This window comes from Lagenorhynchus albirostris, chromosome 5 (genome assembly GCF_949774975.1).
Source record: "Lagenorhynchus albirostris chromosome 5, mLagAlb1.1, whole genome shotgun sequence".
NCBI classification, from domain to species: domain Eukaryota; kingdom Metazoa; phylum Chordata; class Mammalia; order Artiodactyla; family Delphinidae; genus Lagenorhynchus; species Lagenorhynchus albirostris.
This window is the reverse complement of record NC_083099.1, coordinates 99385553-99398154: the sequence shown is the minus strand read 5'-3', so window position 1 is coordinate 99398154 and position 12602 is coordinate 99385553. Positions and strand designations below refer to the sequence as shown.

Sequence of the window (12602 nt, the reverse complement as noted above, 5' to 3'; positions counted from 1 at the left end):
CTGGTAACCAATCAAAAATTACCAGGCATGTAAAATAGGACCCATAATATCTAACAATATATAAAGGTCCAGATATGACACGTTAGTATATAGTATTAGTAGACAAGGGCATTAAAAGGGTTATTATATACTCCGTATGTTTTAGACGTAAAGAAAAGGATGAGCATGTTAAGGAGAGACATGGAAGAAATTTTAAAAGCCAAAAACAAAATATCTAGAAGTGAAAAATACAATGTTGGAGATAAAATACACCAGATAGAATTAATAGCAGATCAGACACTGAAGAGGAATAGATTAATGAACTTAAAGATAAAACAATACAAATTTTCCAAACTGGAACATGGAAAGAAAAAGACTTGAAAAAAATAAACAGAGCATCAGTGAACTGATACATCTTCAAGATTCATAATCTTCACGTAGTTAGAACTGAGGAGGCAACATATTCAAGAAAAAAGGGCCTATAATTTTCCAAATCTGATAGAAATTATAACCCACAGATCCAAGACGCTCAAAGAAATCCAAGCAGAAGAAACATGAAGACAACTACACAAAGGTACATCATAATCAAATTGCTTAAAATAGGGCTTCCCTGGTGGCGCAGTGGTTGAGAGTCCGCCTGCTGATGCAGGGGACACAGGTTCGTGCCCTGGTCCGGGAAGATCCCACATGCCGTGGAGCGGCTGGGCCCGTGAGCCATGGCCACTGAGCCTGTGCGTCCAGAGCCTGTGCTCCGCAATGGGAGAGGCCACAACAGTGAGAGGCCCTCATATCGCAAAAAAAAAAAAAAAAAAAATTGCTTAAAATAAATTCTTGCTGAAAACAATGCAGACTAGAAAGCAATGGACCAGCATATTTAAAGTATTGAAAGAAAAAACTGTCAACCTAGTATTCTACACCCAGTGAAATTATCTTTCAAAAAGGAAGCCAAAAAAAGTTTTTCAGAAATATAATTCAGTGTTGTTAGATGTTTTAATAATATAAGCATGGATAATACTTATAATTTCAAAAAATTAACTATATTCTACAAGTATAACAAATATTATTGTACAAATAAATATGTATGTGCTAATAGTAAAAAGTAAGTTTGGGGGCATTAGGCAGAAGTAAGTTAGATTCAGAGACAATATTTTTATCTGCTTCAAGGGGTGGAGGCTCACCAAAGATTGAAGTTCATGTGATATCAAGCAGAAGAGAGGAAAGAAGGCCTTGAGTAACAGCTGAAGAGTTTAGATCCATATGAAAGATTAAAGGGAATCCCTGGAGTTTTTTGAACAGAGAGATGAGAAAAGTGGCAAGTGAAAATATATTAGCATATCATGTATATGATAGAGAACTGATAGTATCATAAAATTGAAACAAAACTCACAGGGAGGTTTCATTGAAAAAAATGTGCTCATAATTTCAATTCTAGATGAGAGGCATCCACCTTCCTTGGGGACAGGGACCCCTTGTGGTGGGTGGATCAGTGTCCAGGAGCCTAGGTGAAAGTAACAAACCTCTAGTTGATAGCCACCTCTACCTACTTGCTCTCTACCCCTAAGCATTGTCATTTTTTGCTAACTAGAACAACAGTTCATTATTACCACAGAAGTTAAGGAAATTCTTCAGGTAGAAAAAAAGTTGTTTTCTACGACAAAAGTTGGTGAGGTGATCTTGACATGACCTTTCTATAATATCCTACAATTTAATGCCCTTCTACCTTTAGCTCTTTTGTCCCCACCCCCGCTGGCCTACAGTAGAAATCTAGGAACAAGTTAGGCTCTACATCATTCTGTGGATTGATAAGAAAATCTTTTTAAGGACAAAAAATTAAAGTTCCTTTTTATTATTTCTTAATGAATTATTTAAACAAGTGAATTAAACTGTACTGGAAAAAAAAAAATCAGGCAAGTACTTACCCTTACAATCATCAAAAGGGACCTAGAAGCACTGAGAATTTCCTAACCACAGGTAGAAGGGTAAGGCCAATAACTAACACTACCTAAAATAACCAGAAGAGGGCAGAGTAAGACCAAATGATATTTAATTTTTATATCACACAGGAAGAGCTTCTGTGGCTTTTGGCAAAGGCCACCTACCCCCCATCCCCCTTTTTAATGTTCTTTAAAAATACTCTGGTAATCATTTTACCTTATCCTGCTCCACACCAGGCTCTCTGTACACAGTCCATCTCTGCCCATCATCACTGTACAGAATTCTGTAGGCTGACACATAGTAATTGTGCTCCACCATGGTGGAGCCGGTGGTTACAATGCCTGGGAATGGAGAGGTCCTTTTGTTAGTGCTCACGGTCTGATCTTTGAAGTTTGTTCATCATTGAAGCATTAACACCTAAAATGTACTGTTGAAACATTTTTGTCTCTGGCACATTACCATATCTAAGTGCACGTTTTCATCCTAATGGTAACTAAATCCTCGGCTTTGCTCCCTTGTAGAGACAAGAAGAATGACAGGCACACGTAAGGAAAGGACTATTGTATTTTAGCAGCTTGTGTTCACGACACTGCAAAATATAGTTCACCTACTGAGAAAGAATGACTTCCTGGGAATGAATAGATTAAAGAAGATTACTGGTGTTATTTTTAGAACCAGAGCAAAATAAATCTAACAAAATTATCTAAACCAATCCTAACCAATTATTCTGACCATTTGTTAAGTTGCTCTAAATAATTAAATTTATACTTGGCACATGTGGAATATTATTTGTAGCACTTAAAATGGACTCCTTTAACACAAATTTCTCTTAATGACTATAGGAGATGGTTATTTCAGATGTCACAAGATCCCTTTACTGAAACACGACCTTAAAAGAATCTCTTTACAATGAAAAGAAATGCTAGTAAGAATCAAATACCAACTCCTCTCCTTTGCCATGCTTTATAAAGCCAACTTCGGTCAATATTAACACCAGTACACTAAACTTAAAACCATATAATTAAATTTGCAGTGACCTAATTTTCTATGAAATTCTTAGATGTCACCAGGTTTCCAAATGAAATTAGTATTATAAATCATCTAGAAAATTGTGTCTCTTAACCTGTGATCTTCTTTTCCTTATTCAGATCTATTTGCAACCACTGATATTCATCAGTGGCAAAAGCGGCCCAAGGAGGTCCAGGTTTTTTCAGCCTGGCCTTTTCGGGTTTCCAGCTGTTCTCTTGCCCTGTGTGGTCCGTCCACTCCAGCACAGATGATGCCGTTATTTGAGCATCGGCGATCACGCCAGATTCCATGCCCAGTGTTCCATAACAACCTGAAACAAAGAAGAAAGTAATTTGGTTTCCAGATATAAACTCAAAAATCTCTAAACACTTGCTCATTGGAAACTCTAATTGTTCCTTTAATTAACATACACTATGCTGACAATATACTGTACTAGAGGGTTTCAAAAGTATGCAAATGTTTCTTGGGTCTATGTCTTCGTGTCTCATCAGAGAACGTACAGACGTATTTATTCACAGCAGTAATCACTAGCTGAATGGCAACACATTACCCTCTCCCTGGGATACTCTCCCCAGAGGGCAACTAGCTCCCTTACCTCCTCCAGGTGTTTGCTCAGATGTCACATTCTCCATGAGGCCTGCCCCAACCAACATTAAACTTCGAACCTGTCCCTTCTGAACTGCCTGTCGTCTTTCCTTGCCTTATTTTCTACATCTTTTATAATATTGTAAACAGGACGTTATAAACATTCATTTACTTATCCGCTGTTTATTGTCAATCTCTCACTTCCAGAATGTAAGCTCCAGGAAAGCACAATTTTGTTTATTCTGCTCACTTTTGTTTCACTAGCACCAGAACAGTGCCTGACAAATGAAAAAAGGCACTCAATATTTTCTGTTGATTGAGTTAATTACTTCAGACATATTCAAAATTCCCTTTTTCTAAGGTAACTTCCATGCTTACATGATCATTTCCCTATTAATATAAAACCTCCAGTTTATTCCATTCATTAAATTATTAAGCACGTCTTTTACCTCATAGAGTTATTCGTGATAACTGAATGAGAAAGTGTAAAAAAACCCCAAAACCCAAAACCCAACCTAGCAATTGGCAAAGTGCCTGATGTACAGTGTTCAAAAAATACTAGCTATTATACAAATTATGATAAGTTATAAAGTCCATGAGAGGCTTACCACTTGTCTTAAATGTAAAAAGACTTGTAGATAAGTGTCCCCTGAAAGAGAGAAAGACTTTTTTGGTGACACTCATATAACCACATGATTTCCTCATATTTGTCTTAGCAAAGCTTTCTTTTGTTTTTATTTCACTAAGCACCATCTATGGCTATCTATTAGACAGCATAATCAATTTTCTCTACAAGTATCTAGTGCCTAGTTTCATATATGATTATGCAAGTGCATCCATGCAACCTTCAATATGTACTTATTTTATTTCTTTTTCATGAAATAAATTGATTCCTAAAGTGTTTCTGTGGCAATTGCTTTTTGGGAATATATAATGAAAAGTGTAATTCTCATAGAAAGAGGCTCAAGCTTCCTGGGGCAAACAGAAGAAAAGCTGGCTACTACTAAGAGAGACTGCATTTGTTACAGGAAATCAATGTATCTAAGAAAAAGTTTCAGTGTTACAACGTAGCACTGCATTTGAATTTCAAAGTAACCGGCAGAATAGGTGCTTAGGGAGAGTGGAGGGGTGGGATTGTTAGTTATTAGTTCACCATATGGCAGGTCAAAAGGCCCTAAGGAACTTGGAGGGATAAAATCATCAAAATCATCAGTGTATGCTCCTGCCTTTAGCACAACGCTCAAACCATCACAAATGGATGCAACCTGTCCGTTTTTTTAAATATGAAAGAGAGAACACATGAAAAAAATTCTTTCTAAAGGTGTAACAGTGGAAAGGAATGAAACAATCTGCATAAAATCATCCAGAAGAAACCAGAGGAAGGAAAGGTAGCTGACTCTAGAGCAGGGATGAGGAAATGACAGCCCATGCATGGCCTGTTTTGTATGGCCAGAAAGCTTAGAACAGTTTCTACATAGTTAAAAAGTTGTAAATAAAACAAAAAAGAATGAGTGACAGACATGTGGCCCATAAAGTCTGAAATATTTGTTAGCTGGCTCTCTACAGGAAAAGTTTGCTGCCTCCTGCTTTATACTGTCTTGAGTATGGATCACACTCTTGGCCTTCTGAATGAAACTGGCCTAGGACCTGAAGAGAAGCTGGCTTCAATTCCGCTTATTGTCTGCAGGACCGAGCATGTCTAAGATGCAAGATTTACAAATAGATCACTCATACTATGGTTCTATTCAATGTTTCAATTTCTCCTGCTTTTGATGCCTAGTCTATGTTTTGTAATACAGTAGATCATAAATACCATGAAAATACATTCTTAAAATATTCTCTTGGGATGAGAGGGATTCATAATACTATCTCTGATTTATGCCAAAATTTGATTTATATTCAAAGCGTTTCAATTATCCTAATCCATCATGGGCCACACAGGCTATAAGGAACAGAGTAGTTAGTTATGCCTTCTGATCTTTAAAACGAAGTAAGGATTTGGCAATATACTTCTAGACTCACTCTGGGCTCTTTCAACACTTAGAAAAGAAGAAACAAATCACTCTTCCAAATGACTACCAACAGAGAACAAGCCAAGACAGCAAGACCTTGCCTGCGCTCGTCAATACACTCAGATATCGAGCACACAAAGGTTATTTCATGAACACCATCAACGTCTGTCCTTATCACACAAAGGTTATTTCATGAACACCATCAACAATGATACTGCTCAGGTCTAACTCATCCCTATCCCACCCCGTGCAACACGCTTATTATAAACAGCATATATACTTACACCACAGACGTTACGTTGTTAGCCAAAGAACTTTCATAGTACGGGATGCCTTTACTAATTACGACACTAATCCGGCCACCCAAAATGTTTGACACTACGCCTGCATGCACACCAGCCATGCACAATGGTGAGGACTTCAGGGAGGAAAGATAAAAGATTAGTTTTAAATTTTCTTTTGATAATTCATAAACAAGACACTTATACTTCTTCCTCTAGAAATTAATTGATCTGGGCAGTTTTCTTAATAAACATGGGATAGATTATTGATAATACAACACAGAACAGGTTTTTAGCAGAAGAAAAACAACAAAATGTTACATATTACTAAAAAGAAGTAATTCCTAGAAAATAAAAATCAAGATAAAGATACACAATAGATTACACATCTATCTATGAAGGAGTTTAAAAAAATGAAGTTTTATCATCACTTTAACATAAGTCTATATCCAGCTTACATCTCTATATCCATGAGGGATTGTTCCAGATATCTCAGCAAAAGGAAGCAGACAACCAGCGGGGCAGTATTTGCTGTGAAATAAAAACAAGTTAAAGGGTATATAGTGCTGTACTTTCTGGGGAAAAAGACCAAAAAATGTCACTTACCCAGTTTTCAGTTCAATGTAAATACCATAATCTCACCACTCTGAGAGAACCACCACTTCTAAAAAGCCCTTAAGATTATCTTCCAACCATTTACACGTCTTCACAGACATATATACAAAAATTATTCCATATTCTACATACTGCTTTATTTTGCTTCATAATGAATGGCGGACATATTTCTACTGTAAGAGCTATTCATATATTTAATAGTTACATTGGACTTTGTGGATGAGGCTCAATTTATTTCACCAGCTCTCTACTGATCAAATTTAAGTCGATTTAAAAAAAATGTTTGGCATTCATTTATTTACTCACTCACTCATCCACCTACCCACTTAACACATTTACATGAATGTCTATTACATTGTCTGTTAAGTGCTGGGCTGTGCTAGGTACCGGGTCAACCAAGCAGATATGGTGCCAGCCTCACTGGGTTTACATTCCCGTGGTGGGAGAATACATTAAATGGATACTTTAGATTAATTAGATTATGATTAATTAAATTTAGATTATGATTATGCTATAAAGAAAAGGCACTCTATGAAATAACCGGGAGGAATCTAACAATAGAAGTAATACATTCAGCAAACTTACTATGTCCCAGGCAACATTCTAAGTACACTTCAAGTCATCCACATAAGAACCCTACATGGTAGGTATTATTATTATTCTCATTTTACAGATGAGGAAACTGATGAGCTGTGTGCCCAGGTCACGCAGTTGTGTCGTGGTAGATGGGCTCCAGAGTTTGTGTTCATATGCAGGGCTCTGCACTGCCTCGGTCAGTGGACGGGGCTCTGACGAAGGGAAGCCTCAGCAGAGAACCACCGGCTGTCACTGGAACAGTGCAGGGATGTGCACCGCAACCAGAAGGAAAAGCGTGTCCCTGAGGCAGGATGGCCTGTGTGTGTCTGGAACCGAGGACAACCAGTACAGGTAGAGTGCAGTGAGAAAGGTAAGGTTAGTCTGAGAGAAGCTTGGAAGGGGGGACAGGGATCAGATCATGCAGAAGCCAGGGGGGCTGTGGTGAGGAGTCTTGGAGTATATTTCTAAGTAAAAAGAGGACGTCAACAAAGGATTTTGATGGTCTATACATATCATCTGATTTTTATTTTTTTTTAAAAAAGTTATTCTGGCTCCTGGAAAGAAAAGAGACTGTAAGGGCCATGAGTGGAGGATAAGACACTGTTAGGCAGTCCAGGCGAGAAAGGACGGCAGCTTGCATGTGGGTGGTGATGACGGAGCTGGAGAGTGGAGGGTCCAAGACAGCTGATCCTCTGGCAGGGCCGTGTGACATACACCGATGCCAGGGTTACCTCTGCTGGCCACAACCCCCGACGAGGGCTGAAGAGCCCCACCAGCCCACAGAGAGAGAACCATTCCTGAAGACAAAATGAAGGTTCTTTGGGGAGCAGTAGCAAGTTGGGGGAGGTGAGTGAGATGGGTCTTCAAAGATGAGAATGAATTTGCTAAACAGAGAAGAATAAAGTGATTCCAGACAAAAGTTCTGAGAGCTCAGAGCAGTATAAATAATCCAGGGATGTTTCAACATGAGTACGTTAACGTGAGACTAGAAAAATGGCCCAAAGACTACTTGTGAAGGACCCTGAAGACCAGGCTAATGAATAGGGATGGCATTTTGTCATAATAAGTAGCTCCTGAAGATTTCAAAGCAGGGGAGTGATCGAATACAGATTTTAGAAAATAACTTGGCAGAATGTGAATGGCAGAAAAAAGCCAGCAAAGGTTAGAAAAGGGAAACCAATTACAAGTGAATCCTAGTCCAAGCAAGAGACAAGGGTGTAAAGCAGGGAAATGGTAGTATTAATAAAAATGCCACCTGGGTAAGAACAGTGAGGAATTCTCTAACAGCCTAAACCCTCCTGTTACTTCTTTTTGAGCAAAGATAAATGGATCTTCTACCTTTATTAGGAGTTTTGCCAGATTTGAAGAGTGACTAATCCTACTTTTAAAGTATATCCAAATTATACTTCCATTGTGGAGAAGATTCAAATGCTAAAAGTTAAGGCAAAATTTAAACATGGCAACTCAGTGGTTTTACATAAGCTCTGGTTTACTGATGTCTCAGAACAATGATTATGAGTCACACCATGTACATTAATCTTAAGTACATAAGATGAGGATGAAGTAGATGAAGAGTAACATTTAAGAAAAAAAAGTCACAAATATGGTCATACCTGAACTCAGGTTCCAAAAAACTGGATGCAGTGTCTAAACAAGTAATTAGATCTAGGAAAAAAAAAACAAAAACGGATTCAATAATAATAGGTTTATTCTTGCTGAAACACCAACTGTTTCCAAACCCATATCATATTGTTCTAAATTTCAAAATCTTAACAGCTATCAAGATAGTACTTTAACTTTTTATAAGGTTTTGGCAATCACAATTTCTTTAAGTATCTGGACTTCTGGGGCTATGTCTGCCCAATATTGAATACACCACATCGCCTCATAGAATCACGTATCACACACATGGACGGCACACAGATAAGTATAATTTATAGCCCTGAAGTAGCTTCTATAAAATATATTGATAGCTTCTGAAGCAAATATTTCTTGTTACTATATGACTAAAAATGATCCTTTGCTGGTTACCCGTGAGGGAAACAATAACAAATGAAAGGTGAGTTAATTCTGTGGCTCTAACTAACTGCAACTCAAAATCTGGTCCAGGAGTAGGACCAGCAGCGGCAGTATCTTCTGGGAAGTTACTAGAAATTCAAAAGTTTGAACACCATCTAGACCTACAGCATCTCTTGGCAGTGGGGCCCAGAAAGCTATTTTAACAAGTCCTCCAGGTAATTCTAAAGCACACTCTGCATAAGACAGAACTTTAAAGTTTTAACATTTCCTATCTCAAAATCAAATCTGTGTAAGAGCTAACCTTGTCTAATTAAGACCTAGGTCACAGGCTTGTGTAAAAAGGTGGCTTCTAGTTCAAACATTTCAGTGGTTTCCTTCTGCTCTTAGGACAAAGGGCAAAGTCTTCAACACAGCCCCCAAGGTCCGACCTCAGTCTGGTTTTGCCCGTCTTGGCCTCTTTTCATACTAGCTTTCTTCCTCTTCCTCTGTGCTCTCGGCCAGGAAGGCGCTTCCACTATCCCTTCACCTGGCTCACTCCTCTCTAGATCTCAGCTTAACTGTCGCATCCCCTCAGAAGCTGTTCCTGATCTTCGCAAGTCAAACTGTGCTAGCACACAGTAGGCACTTAGGGATTTTTGGTTTAACGAATGGATGACTATTAGATGTTCTCATAGTACCATGTGTCACATAAGAGTGATCTGTTGCAATCATTTTAGTGTTGATAAGCAACATCATTTTATGATGCCTAGCCCATGCGTAGTGACTGAGGCTGTCAGTCTTCACCTCTGTATCGCCAGCAGCAATCACAGCATATGGCATAACAGGAGGCTTTCTATCAACATTTATTGAATAAATGGATGAATAAAAGCTTCTGATTGTTAGCATGTTTGGCTAAGTCCAATCATGGACTAACCTGTAGGGGGAAAACCTGGAAGAAGGTCCTAAGCCAATCACAAAGGTGAGTGATTTCACCTATAAATGCTAGCCAAACACTGTGCCGAGGGTTCCCAATACACTGACAGAGATAACACCTCGCATTCTTCCCAGCACACTGAAGGTGTACAAATATTTGTTAAATCAATGGCAAGCACAGAATAATTGATTATTCTATTTTACAATTCTGAAGAAAAATTATGTGTTTATTATCCAACTGGTATGTGTCTTGAAAGAACTAGAGCATAGTAACTGTTAAACTAATAGGAAAGTGGTATTTTGAGAGAGATTACATGGATGAATATCTACATAGTACAGGTACTTGAATGATGATTAAGTTAAATCTGTATTTTAGGAGTTTAAGAGGATACATGCCTGGATAGAGGTTTACTATCACCCGGTTAACTGACTAGGAAAAGCAGACAAACTGAATTACCTGTATATTCTATAGATATTCCTGGCAATCTTTACACAGCATCAATAAAGAACTGATTTTCCACTTTCCTGTTCCACCAAAAGAGTTTCCAACTTCTAAGATTAGAAACTGAACTTCTAAGATTAATAGCCTGGGATGAAAATGTACCTGTGTGGTCCAATATGGCATTCAAGCCATAAGAAGACTGCCAGCTGGCCCTATTACCTTCAGGCTACATGCCAGAATCTCCTAGTCAACTATGGATATACTTGATTAGAAGAGGGCTTTATTATAATAAAGCCCATGCAGTGCTGAAACTCCAGATTTTGCACAAATGTATGCAACTCACTTGACCTTGCTCTCAAATTCCATGGGGGCTCAAAACAGCTCCCTAAGAGGAAAATATGAATTCCAAATGGAAAGCTATAAGGACAGCCAAGAAGACAAAAGAAAAAGAAAGAAAGTCACGATTAGAGATTTTGACCTTTACAACTCCATGAAGGCAAAGAAAACATCAATTAAGCAGGGAATTGAGAAACTTTAAAACGTGCCTTTCTAGAAAGCTTCTCCCAAGTAAACAGCCTTCCAGAAAATCACTATTACTATAAGGCGCCCAGTTAACAAGAACACAGCCTAGGCAACATGAATGCAACTCAAAGGGAACCATCTGACTCAAACTTCTCACAGCAATGTATAAGTTATCATAATGAATGGAATAGAACTGAGAGTCCAGAAATAAATCCTCAAATTTACAGTCATTGATTTCAACAAGGGTGCCAAGACAATTTAATGGGGGTAAAAATAGTCTTTTTAACAAATGATGCTGGGACAACTGGATATCCACATGCAAAAGAAAGAAACCGAACCCCTACCTCAGATCATATATAAAAGTTAACTCAGGGCTTCCCTGGCGCAGCAGTTGAGAGTCCGCCTGCCGATGCAGGGGACACGGGTTCGCGCCCCGGTCTGGGAAGATCCCACATGCTGCGGAGCGGCTGGGCCCGTGAGCCATGGCCGCTGAGCCTGCGCGTCCGGAGCCTGTGCTCCGCAACGGGAGAGGCCACAACAGTGAGAGGCCCGCGTACCGCAAGAAAAAAAAAGCAAAGAAACAAAAAAATAAACAAACAAACAAAAGTTAACTCAAGGTGGATCTAAATTCAAGAGCTAAAACTATAAAACACTTAGAAGAAAATATAGGTATAAATCTTGACTCTGGATTAAGCAACAGTTTCTTAGATATGACACCAAAAGCATAAGCAAATACATAAAAACACATAAACTGATTTCATCAAAGTGTGAAATTGCTGTGCTTCAAAGAATGCTATCATGAACAAGAAAGATAAGCCAAAGAATGACAGAAAATATTTGCAAAACATATATCTGATAAGGATCTAGTATTCAGAATACGTAAGGAATTATTACAACTAGACATTAAAAAGACAAATAACCCAATTTTCTAAAAAATATTTATTTATTTATTTGGCTGTGCCAAATCTTTAGTTGTGGCATGTGGGATCTAGTCCCTGACCAGGGATCGAACCCAGGCCCCCTGCATTGGGAGCTCGGAGTCTTAACCACTGCCGGGGAAGTCCCTAACCCAATTTTAAAAGGAGCAAAGGATCTGAATAGACAGTTCTCCAATGAAGATATACAAATGACTAATAAGCACATGAAAAGATACTCAACATGATTAAGTATCAGGGAAATAATAATAAAAATTACACTGAGATACCACTTTATACCCACTAGGATGACTAGAATCAAAAAAACAGGTAACAAGTGTTGGCAAGGATGTGGAGAAACTGGAACCCTCATATATTGCTAGTGGAATTGTGAAATGGTGCAACTGCTTTGGAAAATGGTCTGTCAGTGCCTTAAAAGGGTAAATACAGAGGTACCATATGACCCAGCAATTCCACTACCAGGTATATACCCATGAAAATTTAGAACATGTGTCCATACAACACGTGTACACAAATGTTCATCAACTGATGAATGGGTAAACAAAATGTGAAAGAAGTGGTATATTCATAAAATGAAATATTACCTGGCAATAAAAAGTAAGTGCTCATACATGCTACAACATGGATCAACTTCGAAAACATGCTAAGTGAAAGAAGCCAGTCACAAAAGAGCACATATTACATGATTTCACTTATATGAAATATCCAGAATAGGCAAATCTAGAGAGATAAAAGTAGATTAGTGGTAACCTAGGACTGG

The 12602-nt window shown here is 38.3% G+C and overlaps 1 protein-coding gene across 1 annotated transcript in view; it reads right to left on the bottom strand.

Moving 5' to 3' along the window:
- The window catches only part of DCBLD2 (discoidin, CUB and LCCL domain containing 2), an 87365-nt gene that overhangs the window by 17102 nt on the left and 57661 nt on the right, over positions 1-12602 (bottom strand). Inside the window, exons 4-9 of the mRNA XM_060150703.1 lie at positions 8626-8677; positions 6280-6352; positions 5825-5958; positions 4137-4177; positions 3038-3253; positions 2131-2255 (exon numbers count right to left, since the gene is read on the bottom strand). Coding sequence (XP_060006686.1) covers positions 2131-2255; positions 3038-3253; positions 4137-4177; positions 5825-5958; positions 6280-6352; positions 8626-8677 — 641 coding nt within the window. The remainder of the gene's footprint in view (positions 1-2130; positions 2256-3037; positions 3254-4136; positions 4178-5824; positions 5959-6279; positions 6353-8625; positions 8678-12602) is intronic.